We start from the raw sequence: 19,338 nt of genomic DNA, 5'->3' as shown, positions 1-19,338 counted from the left end.
TTTCTTCCAAGCTTAAAGACAGGAAACCTGGATGGAGGCTCAGATTTTGGATCTTTTTGAAGAGCCAAAGAAACCAGGAGTTGTTCTTAACTCGGCAACTGAGACAGAATGAACAATACCATTTTGATCATGGTAGAGACACAGTCCCCATCTTTATAGTTGAAAACTGCCTTCCTTTATACAAAGGGAATAACCAAGAGGGGGTGGGATCCTGGCCATTCCCAGTCACAAAAACTGACCATCCCACCCCAGTTCTGCTGAAAGAGTTGCATTGTGTTTTCCCTCTCCCCCTGTCCCTTGATATCTCCCCCACCCCTTCCTGCTGGTGCCTGTGGTATGCATCCAGCCTTGGCTGTCAGAGAGAGAGCTCACTCTTTTGTCCTTGTATCTGATTATGTCTGAGTCACCAAAGAGGCTTTTGCCTCCCCCTGCGTTGCCAGTGGCTCACTCTTCTAACTACAGAGCTGCCAGAAGTGAGCTCTCCCGTGTGGTCAGCTGGCTCTTCAGCGAAGAGAGAAAAGAAAGAGGCAGCAGCTGGGCTCTTGGGCATCCCTGCTCTGGTGCAGTGTCAATGGGACAGGACCTCGGGCAGGGAGGGAGAAGGCCGGGATGAGATGGGCTGGGGAGCATTGATGAAGCATCTGCTTAGAGGATGCTGCCCCAGAACGGCACACTCAGTCAGAGGCGAGAATAATGCAAGTTCTGGGTGAACGGTCTCCCTCTTGCTTGGTGCTAAATGAGAGGTGGGCCACGTAGCTGCTACAGGTCACGAGTCACCCCAGTCCATCTGGTTATTTTTAGGAGTGCCTTGATGGTTTCCATTTCTTATCTCACTAGTTTCTTAGCAACCAATGGCACTCTCAGGAAAGTCATCTTTCGCTTGTTTGGGGTCCCAAATTCTTCCTCCTCTCCTTCTGGGATGAGGGTGCAAAGAAGAAGGGGATGAGAAATAGCACGCCCTGGTCTGGAGATCATGTATAGAGACCTTCTTCCTTTGGTGATCATTTCCACCCTCCCTTCACCAGGAGGCTGGCCTGCTGAGGGCCCCGGCAGCCTCAAGGTCAGAAAAGTGATGGTAGAACCCCCTTTTCTCATGGCCAGGGCTTTCCTATCCCTGATTTTGAGGTCTGGCTGCTGTGCACACACAGGAAGTCCATACGTAGGGCCTCGCTGATGTAGAGTGTGCTCTACATGCATTTGGGGAGGGCCTTCTGTCTGCGCCACTGAGAAATGGGGTTTACTCTAGCTGGCCCTCTTTCTAGGGACTTGGGACATAGATGGATTCCAGAGGCCTTACTAACTGCTGGTTGGGTAGCCCGAGTCATCCTGTCCCACCTAAGCTGTCACACCTCCTAGAAGTTCTTCATCTACCTATCCCTGCACCCCCCCCCAACCTCCCACCTGTCCTCCCATCCCACCTCCCTCCCATCCTTCCTTCCACTTGTCCTCTCATGCGTCCCTCATCCCATTCCTGCCTCCTTGCAGTGCTGGTGGTGGGCGGCCCCACTGCAGACTCCCAGTCTTTGCCGCCTTCATCCAAGCATGAGGGGTTTTGCTTATGGCCACATCTAGAGTAAGGGAGAAGAATCTCTTGGTTCCCCAGTAGCTACCACCCACTCCGCTCATCTTAAGGAGCAGAAGTCAAGGGTGTTGTCACCAAACTGGTGTGTTACAGTCAGTAGTCATTCCTATCTCATTGCCAATAGCAGTAACATTTTCATGCTAGAGGGATTGCCTCTCCTATTAAATAGAAATTAACCCCAATAAGAGGAGAGTGAAAAAGTTGGTTTAAAGCTCAACATTCAGAAAACTAAAATCATGGCATCTGGTCCCATCACGTCATGGGAAATAGATGGGGAAACAGGGGAAACAGTGTCAGACTTTATTTTTGGGGGCTCCAAAATCACTGCAGATGGTGATTGCAGCCATGAAATTAAAATATGCTTACTCCTTGGAAAGAAAGTTATGACCAACCTAGATAGCATATTGAAAAGCAGAGATATTACTTTGCCAACAAAGGTCCATCTAGTCAAGGCTATGGTTTTTCCAGTGGTCATGTATGGATGTGAGAGTTGGACTGTGAAGAAAACTGAGCACCAAAGAATTGATGCTTTTGAACTGTGGTGTTGGAGAAGACTCTTAAGAGTCCCTTGGACTGCAAGGAGATCCAACCGGTCCATTCTAAAGGAGATCAGTCCTGGGTGTTCTTTGGAAGGACTGGTGCTAAAGCTGAAACTCCAATACTTTGGCCACCTCATGCGAAGAGTTGACTCATTGGAAAAGACTCATGCTGGGAGGGATTGGGGACAGGAGGAGAAGGGGACGACAGGGGATGAGATGGCTGGATGGCATCACTGACTCGATGGACCTGAGTTTGAGTGAACTCTGGGAGTTGGTGGTTGACAGGGAGGCCTGGTGTGCTGCAATTCTTGGGGTCACAAAGAGTCAGACATGACTGAGCGACTGAACTGAACTGAGTAAACCCCAGCCTCCCTTGCATTCAGGCACAGGCTTTCTACATAGGAATGAGTGAGATGAAACCACAGTTGACCCCTGGGAATTGGACTAAAGGGTGCCACACGTTGGGATGCCATCTATCACCTGTGTCACTTGTGAAAAAGGCTAAGAATTTTAACTATTTAAAAATGCCTCCTAAAGAAGCCATCACTCAAAATATAAAACTGTGACAGTTCACCCTGGGAGCCATACTGGAGGTGAAGTATGGACATTTCATTAACATATTCATTCAGCCATGAGTCAAACATTTTATGGTGTCCATCATGGATGCACTGAACACTCAGGATGGATCAGACTTGATCCTTCCCTTATGGCCTTCATGGTCAAGGAAGATACAGATAGGCAGGCACCATGAACTGTACTCGTGGGGACTCAGGAAGCAAGGAGCAGAGGTAGGTCAGTGAATGAACACAGAGGAAAAGACTTTTGTGCAGGACCCTAAAAGGCAAGCATCTCTACATTAGAGCCTCAGATGTGTCTTCTGTGTCTACATCTTCATCCTTGAGGTGTTGAAAGGGTGAGGATACATTGGGCTCCGCAAAAACTTCAGGGCATTGGAGACCCTCTTCTCAATCACTGGGGCCATCCTAGAGACAGAGATGGGTGCCACCATCACACTGGGCACATCTCATAGAAGCCCGTGAATGTGAAACACTGCAGACTAGTCCACAGCAGTGAATCCAGCTGTTGGTGGTTGGCAGCTGGGTTTGTAGCAGCTCCTGAGGGCCAGTGTCAGAACCACGTCAGAACCACGATGGTGCTGGCATCCCACCTGGTATGACCAAGCACAACAAAGAAAGCTGGGTAAGGACAGTGGTGGGCCCCACCCCTCCTCAGCGGGCCAGTCCTTGGCCAGCTCGAGAGTGGGTCCCAGGAGACTTTCAGAGCACCAGTCCCTTCTAGAGAAAGACTCACCTGCAGGAGGACATCCCATGGAGCAAGTTCAAGAAGAGGAGTCCAGATCGACCCTTCCTTTCCTCACTGTGCAGCCAGCAGATAAGAACACTTGTGTGAAGTTCATTAATGGGGCATAATTGCATTCTTCACAATCAATAAGGCTGCTCAGTGGCAGAGCCCAGCAAAAAGCCCCTGCATGGCAGGTGCTCAGGAGACAGCAGTTTTGCCCACAGCACAAAGATGCCAGAGCTAGGCCATCAGGCTTAAGGGGTGCAGTTAGGTAGAGCCTTGGAGAGAAGCAGGGAGAGGTCGAAGCAAGGGCAGCAGAGACCTGCAGCCAGGGACGGGCCCACTTAGCTCCAGGGTGAACGTCAGCCAGACCGGACGCCCCATACTCCTCTAGGACATCGAGCATTCCAAAGCCACTCAGCTCAGCCGTGTAGAACTTGCTGAAGATGAGGACATGTGGCCCGTCCCCAGGTGGGCTTGCATGTGGCACAGACAGGTGGGGCCCTCTGCACATGGGCAGCAGAGGAGGGGCGGGTACCCCCCCCCAACTTTGGTGAGGAATCAGAGCCCTCCCTCCGCCACTTTACTCTCAACTCCATCCCACACTCTCTCCCTCTCTTTCTCTCACACAAATACATTTTCTAAATATTGTCTTCGGAGAAACCGACTGGGCTTTTAGTGCACTACAAGGCAGGCCATTCAGAAAGGACAGGGTGCTAGGTGTCTGCTGTTTCTGCAGGAGACGATGTGGTCCCTGACCTGGGCTCTCAGGCTGCCCAGGAACCACACAGGTCGCAGTAGGAGCCCCGATGCTCTCTGCAGAAAGCCTGATAGAGCCATCCTCCTACCTGTAAGGTTTCACAAGCAGGTAACAGAAACCGCAGGAGCCTTTGCTTCTGATGACAGTGCGGTCCCACCAGGGGGACGCTGGGGTTTTCCTTGCAGTCAGTAGCTCTGACTGTCCGTGGTGACAGAGTGGGACTACCTCGAGGACACTCTGGACCCAGCTGTGTTGTCAGCCGCGTCTGGCTGCTGGCCGGGACACAGAAATGAGGGAGTCGTCCGTTCCTGTTCCCCCATGCGAGCTTTGGGCATGACCTCTTACAGGACAAATGTATTTTGCTCAGTCGGCATACAATTGCGAGGGGGCGATGGCACAAATATCATTGAGCGTGACGGGGCTGGAGCCACCGCTGACACTCCAGGTCTCCGCTATAAAACGGAACATTGCATTTACTGTCTTCCAAAATAGTGGCAATGAATCCAGTCTCTCACTGGAGTGCGTGTACCTGGGGTGTCATTCCCCAGAACTCCGAGGAATGTGAAGATGTTTTGGGGTGGGTTGCAGGCCTGGCAGAGAGTGGGCTCTTCTAGAATGGAGCAGAGGACCTCGAGTGAAACAGGACAAGGAGCTGAGTAAGGGGCCCAATGGCTCTGGAGATGGGGGGTGGCGGGCAGGGGAAGAGAGGACCCCACACTGAAAGTTTGTGAAGGAAGGAAGTCCACATGAGCCAGGCGTGTGACAGCCTTCACGCAGGGCTGTGGCTCAAGCAGGGCAGCCAGCCCAGCTCTGGCCTACTCTTGCTGGCCTGGGGACGCTCTGCACAGATGAACTGGAACTGTCATTCACGCAGGGTCTTGAATGTGATGCTGGAGTGGCACACAGGTGCCACCTCTGCTAGCCTGTCACCCAGCTCCAGTGGGCCCCAGTGGGCTGAGGTAGAGGTGGGGAACAGAGCGCAGGACAAATGGATTCACAGTCAACGCAGTGAGGGATGCGGAGGGAGGGACACAGAACTGGGGTCCAGGGTGAGACTGATCCAGGGCCTCCAGGAATGTGCCCTCTGCTCACCTGATCAAGCCTTGAGTTCTGGGAACCCAGGGCCCCTCATTGTCACCTGTGCTCGCCCAGGTGAGAGTGAGTGACTTGACTAAAACGTTGTGCCCCAGTTGCCTCACTTGCCTCACCCTGGTCCCCACCCTGGCGACTGTCCCCCGCCACCCTCCTCTGTTCTAAGCTCTCAGGCTCGCTGTTCCCAGCATTGAAGCCATGGGCATTCAGTGTGGGCCAAGCGGACACCGTGAGGACTCCTCGGAGCGCTGCCCCAAGGTCCTGACCCTACCCAACCCATGCAGGTGCCTCTCTGCCATGTGGCCCAGGGCCAGAAGCACCCAGGAGAGGTGGCTGTCTTTGGGACACTGGGGGCCTTTGATTCCTCATTAGGAGGCGACACAGCTCCCCTCTGGTGGGAGATTTGGGGGTTGCTGCATAAAATGTCAAACTGCAGAAATTAAAAATGTAAATGTTGGCATCTAATTAACCAGTTGACAGGAGAGCACAGCTGCGAGTGACAGTGACTGATTGCCTTCTCCCAGCCTCTCCCCACCAAGCACCCCCAGCCCCACCCTTCTCCCCGCTGGTACTCACAGATGGGGACGACGTCAGGGCAGAGCAACTGCTTAGAAGAGCCTTCAGGCCCCTGGAGGAGACTTCCTGCATCTGTGGAAGGGGGTGTTAGAAGGACCTGAGAGGCAGACTGGATCACTCCTGTGGGAGCTGGGAGCAAAGCCAGTGCAGGAGACAGCCCCTCCTTCCTCCTGCCCCACTGTGTCCACTCTCTGACCTTGTCTGGGTCACCCTTGAATCTCTTCTCCCTGCCTCCTGCATCCAGAGCTGCAGGGGGCACTCTGAAGCCCAGCTGGAAGACAGCCTGCCGTGGTCCCTAAGAGGTCACACACAGGCATCCACTGGACCCAGACCCAGGTCTGCGAACACCCGTCTCTCCCCTGGGCCCCCCACTACACACACACATACACGCACATGCGTGCACACACACACACACACGCACACACACACACGCACGCACACGCGCACACACGCGCGCGCACACGCACACACGCGCACACGCACACACGCACGCACACACACACGCGCACACACACACACACACGCGCACACACACACGCGCGCGGAGTTCCTCATTCCCATGCCACCACAGGTATTACTCAGACATCGGGAAGATGCCCGCCATCAGCGACCAGGACATGAACGCGTACCTAGCTGAGCAGTCCCGGATGCACATGAACGAGTTCAACACCATGAGCGCCCTCTCCGAGATCTTCTCCTACGTGGGCAAGTACAGTGAGGAGGTGAGCCCTGCCCTGCCCTGCCCTGCCCTGCTCGGGGGCCCCTGAGGAAGGACTGGGGAGAGACCCAGATATTCCTGCCTGGAGCAGCTTCAATGCCCAAGAGCACCACCCCAGGCACCTCCACCACCCACTTCTGCCAGGGGAAACTCTATCACCCAGGACTGGGGGGCTGTGTTCCAAAGACTGGGATGCTAGAAATGTTCCATTCTGTAAATTCTACATAATCCTTCTTCTTTTCAGATATATACAGCAAGTCTCTGTTTCTTTCATCATTTTTCTCTTTATTTTTTTCTTCCTTCTCCTTTATTTCTTCTATATCACTCTCTGACTTCATTCTCTTTAATCAAGCAGTTGTTCCTCACATTCATGGGCAGGTCCTAAGGAATAGAATAGAAACAGGATGATAGGGTAGAATCAGAACAGGATAGATACAGACAGAGTAGACTGGAGTCTGTCTTTAGTTGCCGTGTTCCCTAGTTAAGAAACCTCACCTGGGGTCATTGCCCCTTCAGACATGGCCATCTTTTGGCCGGCACGAAGGTGCCTACGGGAGTTTTCTTGGCCATACCAGTGCAGACCAAGTGGGTTCAGAGTCAGGCTCCCCATGTCCGAGCAGCAGCCCAGCCACCTTCTGTGAGTGGAAGGTAGTAATAGGAGCTGAAGCCAGTCCTCTGGGTTCTCTACGTCCTCCCAGCCTTGTCCCCAAGAGAGGATCTAGGAGTCCCAGCAGGGCCCAGCCCTGGTGCCCACAGGCCATGAGCTGTGAACAAGTATGGAGAAAGTCAGCAGCGGGTCCATTAAGAGAGGGACCCCGCAGCCAGCCTGTGGGCCACTGCTGGTCCAGGACAGTTTCCACCTGTCTGTGGCCACTTGTGAAGTAAGGATGACACAGAGTAGGCCAGTGTATGAGTGCCACTGTCTCGTCTTGGAAAGGACATCAGTCTGCAGGTTCAGTCCTCTTTTTTCTTTTTATGCATGTTCAGTCATACCCAACCCTTTGAACCCCACAGATTCTAGCCCGCCAGGCTCCTTTGTCCATGGGATTCTCCAGGCAAGAATACCAGAGTGGGTTGTCATGCCCTTCTTCAGGGGATCTTCCCAGCCCACAGATTGAACTTGAGTCTCCTGCACAGCAGGCAGATTCTTTCCCACTGAGCCACCAGCTTCCCAAGTTCACTCTTCTACTGTTAGCATGAAAATGTCCCATCTTTATGAAATGTCAGGGCCAATCACTGGTGGTTCTTGGCCAGCTGAGAAGCTGGCAACTGACTGGGTCTCCCCAATTAAAAATAGATTAACTGGATCAGGAAATCCAGAGCTCTGGGTGGCCCTCCTTCAGCCTTCAGCCTCCTCTTCTCTCCTGCTGCCCTCCCACCCTACTCCCTAGTTCCTGACCCCAGGACTCCTGTCTGTCACTTGCCCCTCCTGGAGTAGGCATGGTGTGACAGGTGCTCATGTTTGTTACGTGACTTTATGCCCTCTCTTGGAGCAACTCAGAGAGGGAGTCATAGGTCCCAGGCTTTACAGAGGAGGAAAGGAGGGTTCAGAGAGGTTTCGTGTTTTGCCCCGGCGTCACCCAGCTAGAAACTGGTGGAACCGTTATTCAGTGCTACACCTCCTGAGTCTGAGCCAGGTTCCCACACATCTTCCTGCTTGTACCCACAATTGCTGCCTGTTATTCTCATCCACCAACCACCGAATCTCAGTGAAGGCTGTGTAGATGCTGGTCATTAGATGTCTGTCACCAGTAAAGCTTGAGACATCACTCTTCGAGGGATATTTGTTTCTTAACAGGCAAAGTTGAGTCAAATAACTTTCTGCATGTGGAATTTCAGGCCTTGGGCTGCTGATGGGAAGATGTTCCTTTCTCACAGGGTAGTGGGATGTCTTGATAGTGTGAAATCATAGTTGCCCTGAGACACTAAGCACTGTACTTTCCGTTGGGTGTGGATCCCCCTGCTGTTTAGCCTAGAGGTAACAGCAGCGTCTCAGCACAGGTGTCTTCTGCCCATTCTCAGCTGTCATACGTAGGGAGCGAAAGGTACACGTGTATTCAGACATGCCTATGTGTGTGCTGGAGTCCTGTGCTCACTGACACACGGATGCCCATGAGTTGGTTCCCTGTGCCCGAGCGCCCCCACACACCTCCCCACCCAAGTCGTGGAGGCCGTCTGCCTCCCCAGCAACTTTGTGTGGGCTGCTTTATCTGCGCTCGTCTTCCCAAACTCTCTGACCACAAGCCCTGTCAGTGCGTACCCCAAGAACACAGATACGTGCATGCAAACTGGTAACCACCCCATTCTTGGCTCTTCAACAGATCCTCGGACCCCTGGACCATGATGACCAGTGTGGGAAGCAGAAACTGGCCTACAAACTAGAACAAGTCATAACCCTCATGAGCTTAGACAGCTGAGAACCGTCCTTCCAGCTCGCCCGCTCCCCCCTCCCCCACCGGAGGGAGGGACACACCAAGCCGTGCCTCAGTCTAGATTATCATCTTTACCAAGTGCAAGTTCCGACTGGCATCAGCAGCATCCCCTAAGCAGCGCTGTCTCCCTCTCTCTTTCTCTCTCTGCCTGTTTCTGTCTCTCCCGCCTTCCTGGATCCCCTCTCTTTCAGTTCCTCTGCCAACACGACTGAACCAAGCCGCCGACCCTCAAGTTAGTCCAGGATGGCCTGTCCCCACCCCGCCAAGGGGCCTGACCTGAAGACAGCAGAGGGGCCCTCTTTCCCAGCTGACCCTGAGCAGCAGCAGCAGGGCCCAGATACGAATGAGGAGTCATGGATGGGGGTGCTTCTGTGCTGTTACCCCACTTTCTGTCTTTCCATAGTCCCCACATGGGTCTGAACTTGGCCTGGAGAAGAGGCAGTGAGCTCAGTGTTATCTTCACTGGGAAGGTGTCACCTGATTCAGATGTCTATCTCCACGGGGTCCCCCTGCAACTCTGGGAAGAAAGGTGGCACCTCCTGCATGTGGCTGGAGTGGAGAGCATGAGGGGTTGAGGGGCACCTTGCAAGCTGCCTCTCACATGTGGGATTGGCAGCAGAGGCTCCCTTGTCCCCTTCAGATCTTTTCGGAGTCCTTCTAAGTGCCCATAGGTGCCCTGCCTGCCCGGTCCTGGCCTGTGGAAAACCAGACAGGAGAAATAGCAGTTACAGCCCACCATGGAGATCCTCCTGATGTGGCTCATAGTGGCAGAAATGTAACATGCAGGAGAGAAAAGAAGAGAGTTGCATCTATCTGGAAGCAGAACTGGTTGTTTTCCATTCACCCCCACATGCTAACGAATCACGGCCATAGTCAGAGGTCTGATCCCTTGCAGACCCCGAAGCATCGTCTAGAGAATGCACTTCCAACCCTCCTTAGTCATCACTCATCAGGGGTCAGGGTCAAACACCAGTGCATCCAGGAGCTTCTACCTCCAGTGGTCCCCGTGGCTCCATCCCCACTGTCCTTCCTGAGAAGTCTAGAGAAGGTTGGGGCCGACAGCCTTGTTCCTGACTCCCTGCAGAGTCTGGTGCCATTGCTATGCAGATGACTTTGTGATGGACTGTTCAGACCTCCTTGGGAATTATTTCATCAACATCTCAGCTGTCTCTTCAGTCACTCTCCTCCCTCCTCCCTTCTGCAGTCATCCCGGGAAGAAACACTTGCAAGCACAGCCTCTCAGAGACAAACCAAAATGCCAGCCAAACTCAACCCTAGGTTTGTCATGTCTGGGGAGGACCGAAGAATCAAGAGGAAGGACCTGCCCGGAAATCGGAGGAGGGACATACCACTGACCTTGGCCCTGGCATTGTGTCTCTCCCTCTGTCCTTCCATGCACGGATACGTCGTCTTAGCCAGCCAGCCAGATACGTGCTCAGACATGCATCCTAGGTGAGCAGGGGCTATGGTGAGAGACAGTCTGATGGAGGGCCGTGGAAACCTGTAACGTTGAAAGGACCTTAGACGCCATCTCTCCATCTGTGGTCCAGTCTCGGCCTTAGACTCTCCCCAGGCAACCCCGCTGTGAAGTTGTTCCCCACTCTGGGAGACAGGCAGAGGCATCTGCAGGGTTGGGAATGAGGTTCCTCCAGTCTTGTCTTCACTCCTCAAGCATCAGACATCTTCCACTGCCATCCACTCCAAAGGGGCCCCTCATGGAAAGAGGAAGGGACCAGACCATTCCCAGCAACATCTGTGGAACACCCTATATTTGAAGAATGCTAGCCCCTTTGGATATGAGCACGTGTGTGTGTGTGTGAGAGATTTCATGTGCACATGCACATGTGTGTGTGTGTGTGTGTGTGTGTGTGTGTGTGTGTGTGTGTATCTGTCTGCCCTGGGAGTAGGCGGAGAGCTCAGAAAGCTTTCTGGTCCTATGCGGGGGGGGGAGGGGAGGGGAGGGTCTGAAGCATTTCCCTTCTCTGCCCTTGCCCACCATTCATTCTGCAACTTCAGGACATTTCCATACTTGTTTTCTGTGCTGCGTGCTGGGGGGTGAAGTCACCTGTCTATAGGAAATCAGGGTGGTCACTGACCGAGAGAAGCCTGGACGTGACTGGAGGCCAGGCGGTAGTGACACAGAGCAGGGCGTGCTGTGGCATCGAGCGGGACAAGTGATGGGCAAAATGCAAGTAGCCTAATCAACGGGAAGAGCAGAGTGAGAAGCGATGCATTTTGAGTGGGAAAAACATAACCAAAGGTCTCGGCAAATGAAGTGCCAGGTGAAGAAGCGTGGAATTTCTCCCCTTGATCATTTGATTTCCTCCCCTGAAGCTATGAGGCCTGGCAGGCCAGGAAGGAAGCATGTGGGAGGCAGGCTGAGGAGGCCCCTGGGCCGCTAACATATATTTGCACATGTGAAGGGTTGGGGAGAAGAAAGACACAAACATATTTAACACAGGTGTGCTGAATGGAAGCTGTGCGTGTGTGCGCATGAGTGAGTGTGTTTTGATTTATTTTTTAAGTTTTGCACAGTTAGAGAAAAAAAAATGAACAAGCAGAGAAAAAGACTGTTACCATGGTTCTGCTGAAGCTTTTTTTTTAAACTGGATTATTATTATTGTTATTGTTTTGTTGTCGGTACAAAACTTTTTCTCCCTATGTTTTTCATTATAAGAGAAACCTCAAACCCATCAAAGAAATGTCGGGAAGAAAAAGGGGAGGAGGATGGGCACGTTTCCCTGGTTTCCTCGTGTCTCCTGGGGGAGTTTGGGGCAGGTTTTCTTTAATTGGTGGGGTGGTTGTTTCTGGTGCTTTGTTTGCCCGAAGTCTCTGCAGCCTGTTGGGGATGGAGAAGTAGGACAGAGTCATGCAGAGCGCAACCCATCTTGCCCATAAGAGCTCTCTTTCCGTTCGCTGTTTGTTTTCCATTTCTTTTGTTTGGATTCTTGGTACACGTGTGATACATTTCAAAGTAAAAACAAGGCAGCGTGATCAAAAAAAAAAAAAAGCCTTTCTTTCCCCCAGATCTTCTTTCCGAACCTCCCCTGGAATCCCCAACCTCCTCCTGGCAGGCTGGAGACCCCGTGCTGGCCAGCATGCACAAGAGAAGGGACTTGGGCAGACTGGGTCCTGCAGGAGGGAGGTCTCTTCAGGGTCCCCCCTCCGTGTCACAGTTTATGTGCTGGGTCACAGTTCTGTTCACAGTGGGACCTTTATCTGACTCCTAGAGTCCTGGACAGAGAGCACAGGAGGAAAGGCCGTGTCTCCTCACCTTCCTTTCATCCCGTCTCTTTCACTCCTTCAACCCTTGGAACCACCAGGGTCTAAAATGGTACCAGGAGATCACACAGTCACACATAACCGACTTGGATTAGGTGAGGAGTTTGAATGTTGGACCAAAATGGGATGGTAAGAGGCAGGGAGAAATGCTGTGAGGTCCTGAATTTAAGAATGAGCAGAGAGAGGCTGGGACAGTTTGCTGTAGGCTGGTCGTCTCTCCCAAGGGCACAAGTCTCCCCAGGTATGGGCATATTTACCATCCCTTGTCCTTTCCTGGAAGGAGAGACCCTGACATGTCCTGGTCACCACAAATAGCAACACTGCCTGAAGCTGGCTTTTGTGGCTGTTAACTTCCTCTTGCCTTCTTTCAGTGTAATTTGGAATTCAGGGTCTTGGGAAAACCTGGATATCCCATTGACCGAGAATACCATGCACACCCAGAGCCAGCCTAGAGCCTCTCTCTCTTGAGCCCATGGGTGAGTGAGTGAAGCCAGAGATGCTGGAAAGAGACAAGTCAGTTTAAACATTAGAGGCAGACTGGCCAGGACTGGTCCCAGGCAGCAGTGGGAGTAAGGTCTCCAGCTCTCACCTCCCAACCCTGGGGTCAGTGTTGATGCATTATCCCAACACTGCCCCCTCCCCTTTCCCTCATGATAGGTCCTCGACCTCTGATCCCCTTTGCATGTCTGGCTCCTGAGTGTGCCCCTTCCCCAGCAGAGTGCCCCCAACCCCCGCACGTGAGGCTCTGCCCCAAGGCCATGTATCCACTAAGTTCGGGAGCTGTTCAGCCTCAGGTGGACAGCTCCGCCCTCAGTCCAGCCTCCTGGGACCACCCCAGCCCTGTCCTGCCTTCCAAAGTTGCCCCCACTGAGCCCTCGAGGCTCCCTGATACAGCTGGGGCCTGGTGGGTCTCCCATCAGAGAAGCCACAGAAGTGGTTTCCCCAGTGACCTCTGTTCCACAGGGCAAGTCCTATTGATGCTTTCAGAGCCTCAACAAGGCCTCGTTTCCACCCTACAAATGGGGAAGCTCTGTGTGCCATCCGTCTCTTCTCTCAAGACTAAGGGACACTTCTCCTTGACCTCACAGAATGCGAAGTCAAATATTTAGCCTAGTGAAGGTTAAGGTTAATTATTGTTAATCAAGAATAGACATTCCCACCTCACAGAGACCTGTGGAGGGAGAGGGGCCTTGGGGAGGCACTCTGCAGACAGAAAGCAGACCCTGGACTATAGTCCTTCCAGGAACAGCACCGCCCCCTCCCTTCCACAATGAGAACCCTAGGGTGGACCTCTAAGAGGCACTTCCATGGATAGGTACCAGAGTCCCCAGGGTGCCCCCAGCACCAGCAGACTGACCCAGGCAGATCCCACCTGCTTCCTGGACCTTCTGCTTGCTTCTAGCTCATGTAGTCATCAAGAACCTTCTTTCAGCTTCCCACTCTCCCTGTTGGCTCTCAGGACAGACCACTAAAGACCCCTTGTCTCTCAGCCCTTCCCTTTATCTTTGAACCATCGATGGGTGGTTTGAGGTTTTGTAGTTTATTTTTTGTTTGTGTATGTTAAGAGTTTGAGTTTAAGGAAGGAGCCCAGGTGTGGATGTAAAATCCAAATACTGGGGGTAGGGGGGACACAGAATTCTTTGCCTGTGACTTCCAAGGGTCCGAGGAGAAACTGGGACTGGGGGACAGAGGAAATCCCACTTGTTAAAGCAATGGGTCAGGATATCCCTGGGCCGGGGCCATGCCAGGGGAAGCAGCCAGGGGCTGCTGACATTCTTGGTGCTTCCCTGCACTTTCGCTGGCTGGAGCACGCAGTGCTACCCTGCTCCTCCCCACTGTGCCGCCTCACCCCACAGGTGTAGCAAACGAGTCATCCTACAGACAGGGAGACCGAGGGACAGCTGTAGGTGACGCCATAGAGGCAGCTCCTGGGACAGGCTGACGCTCCGGGAGCCTCTTCCCGTCATGGTGCTGGAAAACGGAACGACCCAGCCTCCCATTCAGAAAGGAATCTCTGCAGTAAAACTTCATTCAGGAGAGACCTTTTTTTAAACTATGAATTTGTGTTCCCCAATAAAATCATTCTTTAATTAAGGGGAGTATCCAATTTTATTGTATAAGGTAAAGGATGTTTTGGTTGTCAAAGTAATACATACTCATTAAGGTCCAATTAAATCCTTTGAGTAGGCAGGTGACTACCCTAAATCAAAACAAAACAGAATCCCTAATGAATAAAAAGAGATTTCTGTTTGTACTGGCAGAGACGGTGAGCTGGGTGGGGATGGGGGAGGGCGAGTGACCTTGGTCGGGTGAGCCTCACCTTCCCTCCACTCTATATCCTCTTTCACTTCTCTCCAGGCTGCCCCTGGTGTTGTTGAACCCCAGGGCTTCCCCCAAACAGCAGGGAGACCCTATTAGGGATTGGTCATGGAGGGATCACGAAGACAGATGCGCATGGCAAAGAGGTCTGTGCATCTCGTCTTCCACCAGTTTCTTTATCTGGAATCAGAACTTCTTTTGTTGGTATCTTTGATCTTATAAGTCAAGCACATTTTAGAAGGGCTCCCTTATAAGAGTAGAATTCCAAACAGAGGATACGATTAAAGAGCAGTGCAAAGGACACTTAAGAAACTGAGACACCACTTTACCAAACAGGACTGTTGAACACAGTTCAGGCAGATGACCAAGAAGGTATGCATGTCCCTGTGTGTTCTCCTTCCCTGTCCCTCCCCAGTGTTCCCGTCAGCTTGTTGGCTCGTTAAACCTTCCGTTCTTTAAAGAGAAAAGCTAGCTTACCTCAAAGAATCTTGTTTCCATTTGGAAACCATGACTTTGTGTTTTAGGGTGAATGACCCTCTGCACCCCCATCACTCTCTCAAGGCTTGGCATCCTTGAGGCCGGAGGTCCTGGTTTAGTCATGTGTTGGCTGCACTGACCAAGAACAAGAACCCCAGGCCCCAAGATGGGAAGGAAGGGTTGGAGGCAGCCGCCCTCCTCCCCACTTTAGCTAGTAGAGACCAGCCTATGTCTTTCAGCAGGGTCCTGCCAAGTTACCATAGCAACCAGCAACTCCAGGGTACTACAACAGATAAGGGCTCAATGAGCCAAGGGGTGGGGGAAGAGGAGTCTGGCCTGGTCAGATGACCCAGAGTTAAGTCTCAAACACTAGAGAGAGGAGGAGGAGCAGGAAAGGATGAATGGGTGATTTAAGGGACAGGCAGGGGCCTTTGAGTCTCAGAGACAGGTGGCTGAAAGTAGCAGGTTGGTCAGTCCTGTTCCCATCACCCACTCGCAGCCTCACCCCACTTCTGTCTCCATAAAGCCCCCACCTTGAACACCAATCCTTTGTTAGAACAAAGCAAAACATATCTTTAGACAACAGTGTTATAATGAGCCTCAAAGATATGTGGATGAAATCTATTAGAGGAAAGAGGGTCTTCTGGTTTGGTTTTTAAAGAAGTGTATCCAAGTAAGATTACAAAAAAAAAAAAAAGATTTTAAAGTTTTTAAAAAGGAAACCTATGCTATTTAAATTGGAGCCCAGTTGTAACTTGGTAAAGGCAAGCTTCTGTACCTTTGTTATAATTAATTGTATACCTGTGTATGTAAATATAAGGCATTCCTATTTTGCAGTTCAGAACAAAAAAAAAACCTATTTGTAATATAGAATAAAGTTTATTAAAAAATAATAAAAAATGCAGTTTGGGATTTGGAATGTTTCTTTATGTGTCTGTCTGAAAGGGAGAGGCGGGACCACAAGTAGCCCCTGGTGGCCACTATACCCTACGGTCTGGACACACAGCCCTTTCTCTTTTCAGCTATGTGATGTCTGAACTCCACCACCTGAGACGCATCTGTTTACTTAAGGCTCTGTCCTCAGCTACAGAGCAGGCATCTCAGGAGGTGATAACCCTGCCAAGCTGGGGAAAGCAGACGTATTCCCGGTCAATACGACCAGGACGTCAGCAGACATCGCTTTAGTACAAAGCCGATCAGTCTCTCAGTCTTTCTCAATGGGCTTTCCAGGCACACACTCTGGAGAGAACACATTCCCCACCCAAGTCCTCACTCTAGATGGCAGCTGCCTCGAGGAGGCAGTGGACGACAGCCTCTTGTGATGTCTAGAAAGGCTGGCTCACACACACGGGCTGGCTGCTGTCAGCAGCACCTATTGCTGCCTGATTCTAATAAAGGCCTGACGATCCCTCCAAGACAGGGGTGCCCAGCCTCTAGGCCCCAGACCACTACCCCCTGTCAGATCAGCAGCAGCATTGGATTAGGAATAAACTGGTGCCTCAGACAGTGAAGAATCTTCCTGCAATGCCGGAGACCCAGGTTTGATCCCTGCGTTGGGAAGATCCCCTGGAGAAGGGAAAGGTGACCCACTCTAGTGTTCTTGCCTGGGGAATTCCATGGACAGAGGGGCCTGGTGAGCTATATAGTCCATAGCATCGCAAAGAGTCAGACATGACTGAGCGACTAACACACACATACACAAAGCGCACAGTAAGTGCAATGCACTTGGATCATCCCGAATCCACCCCCCACCCACCCACCCGTGGTCGGTGGAAGAAAAGGTCTTCCTTGAAACTGGTCCCTGGTGCCAAAAAGGTTGGGGACTGCTGCTCTAAGACCCAAGCGGGGCCGGAACACATGCTGCCAGCTGAAGGGACCCTTCTTATGCTTCTTCCATATTGGAGTTCAGAAGTTCAGTCCTGCCGCTTCCACACCTGCCAGATTCCCCCACTATCTGGTCCAACCTGGCCACCTCTGGCAACTCAAGGGCAGGCCTGGGGGTTACAGGAAGCAGGGTAGTCAGTGAGGGGGCTGGCGAGTCACTGGAGATGGCGCTCAGCCCACCCACGCCAACTACAAGGACCTAATCATGGCACCCCTTCCTCACGTGCCTGCCTGCCCTGACCCTGATTCCTCAGGGCCCTTCTCATTTCTTCTTCCTCGGTGGTTTGCCTCTAGTTGTGTGAATTCTCCTGGGCAACACAGGCAGGATACACCTGGGGCTCAGAACTGTGTGAACACCCCACATTCAGACAGCTGTGACCTCATCCCCCTTTGTGCCTGAACCCATTCTCTACATAGAGTAATAGCAAAGACCCGGCCCCCCCCCCACCCCCCCCGCCCCCAATTACTGCCTAGCACGGTCAACTGGAGCAAATTCCTGTCTCCAAATCTTGGTTTTTCTCATCTGGAAAGATGGGAATAATAACGCTTTCCTCACAGAGTTGTTGAGAGGATCACGTGATGTAAGGCTTTCAAAGGACTTAGAGTGAATCCCAACATCTTACAAGTTTTTAGCCGATGGTGGCTTCAGTACTGAGTGACGGGCTCCTGAAGGAAAGACCCCACATGTTGACTCTCTGTCTCATACTTGGTCCTATCCCAAGAACATAGTAGTTGCTCTAAAAATGTCTGTTAAATGAATGAATAAAGTCAGTGCAAAGAATCCCTCAGCTGCCCAAATTTTGAAATATAAGAATAAAGCTTTCTGGGACTTCCCTGGTGGTCCAGTGGTTAAGATTCTGTGCTCCCAGTGCAGGGGGCTTGGGCTTGATTCCTGGTTAGGAAACCAGATCCCACATGCCGCAACTAAGATCTGGCATAGCCAAAAAAGAAAAGAAAGAAAGAATACAGCTTCCCAATAAAATACAGAAATGGATAACTGAAAACGATAAGTCCCACTGGCTCTGTGACCCAACACATTCACAGGTGACTTCTCAGAGGGACTGGTTGCTACTCAACTTCCTCCAGCACCTCTGCCGTTCTTTCTTGCACAATTACCACCTTATCCTGAGTGCCTAGAGCCTCTAATTGCCTATAATACAGCACTCAGCACTTTAACAGAACCAGTGCTGATGTATGTACATGATAATTTTATTCCCTAATAATTTCACCTTGTTTTCAGTCCTGTCTCCTCAACTCAGTAGTAGACCGGGTCTTAACATCTCCTTTATTCTGAACTCAAAGCTGGATACTTAGGAATAAGACAAACGCCCACTGTTTTCTCTAAAGCATGGGGCCACAAGATCAGATACCTGAAGAAGATCATGTAATGAAACCAAACTCATCCTAAAGACAAGGTTTTCAAGATGTCATTAGTCTTTGGTATCCCATCAATTAAAAAATTTAGGAGCCTTGAGAATGTATAGCATCTGGGAGGAGATGGAGAAGCATATACAAGTGTAGGGGAGGACTGTAACCTTGGTTTAATGCCCTGTGACAAGAGGGTCATCAGCTCCCAGGCCAGAAGGAACTGCCTTGGAGGGATGAACTCATTTTATGAGTTGCTATGTCACTTACATACGTTACTTCATTCACTCTCAGGATCCAGCCTTCTGAAGTAGCTGTCACTGCTACACCCATTTTATGGATGAGTACACTGAGGCTCAAAGCAATAGCAACTCCCATCCCACAAACGGCAAATGATAGGGGTGATGGAGCTGGAATGGGAATCTAGGCTTCTCTGACTCTAAAACTTATGCTCTTGATTGGGCTCTATTGTAACAAACTATAGAGCTTCTCTCTCCCTCTCTCTTTCCCTGGTAGGTTGATTATCACCATAGCACTGGAAATGCAAAGGATATTGCAGAGAAAATGAGAAAAGATAGGCACTGGATTACAACTGGGAACTACAGCAGGGAGAGAAGAATAGACATTGAATGGGAATTTAGCTGAAAAACTTAGAGACTGACATTCACAGGGATGAGATGCTGGCAGGCTCCCTGGTGGGATGCACAAGAGTGACGTGGGATCTGGGTTCTAATCGTCAACACCCTACTTAGCTGTATGTGAGTGGCTTAGATAAATTGATTTACAGCTCAATGCCTCACTCTCCTCATCTGTGAAATGGAAGTAACTTATGAGAAAATCGTGAGAAGTTGTGAGATGGTAGAATTACATATACAACGTCTGACACGTAGTGAGCACACCTCGAAAAAGGTAGCTATTTTTTGAGGTAACACTGATTTAAAACCTTCTATAAGTATCACATCTAAAACATTACATTCCTACTTCTGTATACTCTACAATATGCTCACCAC

The 19,338-nt window shown here is 51.3% G+C and overlaps 1 protein-coding gene across 2 annotated transcripts in view; it reads left to right on the top strand.

Moving 5' to 3' along the window:
• PLXNA4 (plexin A4) overlaps window positions 1-15,537 on the top strand; it is a 481,037-nt gene extending 465,500 nt beyond the window's left edge. For both annotated transcript variants that reach the window (XM_006047726.4, XM_025291543.3), the window contains 2 exons: window positions 6,423-6,573; window positions 8,891-15,537. In XM_006047726.4, coding sequence (XP_006047788.2) covers window positions 6,423-6,573; window positions 8,891-8,986 — 247 coding nt within the window. In that variant the 3' untranslated portion in view covers window positions 8,987-15,537. The remainder of the gene's footprint in view (window positions 1-6,422; window positions 6,574-8,890) is intronic.
• Window positions 15,538-19,338: the final 3,801 nt, after the last annotated feature.

This window comes from Bubalus bubalis, chromosome 8 (assembly GCF_019923935.1).
Source record: "Bubalus bubalis isolate 160015118507 breed Murrah chromosome 8, NDDB_SH_1, whole genome shotgun sequence".
In the NCBI taxonomy this organism is placed as follows: Eukaryota; Metazoa; Chordata; class Mammalia; order Artiodactyla; family Bovidae; genus Bubalus; species Bubalus bubalis.
The sequence above is the reverse complement of the archived record's forward strand: the minus strand, read 5'-3'. Positions and strand labels throughout refer to the sequence as shown.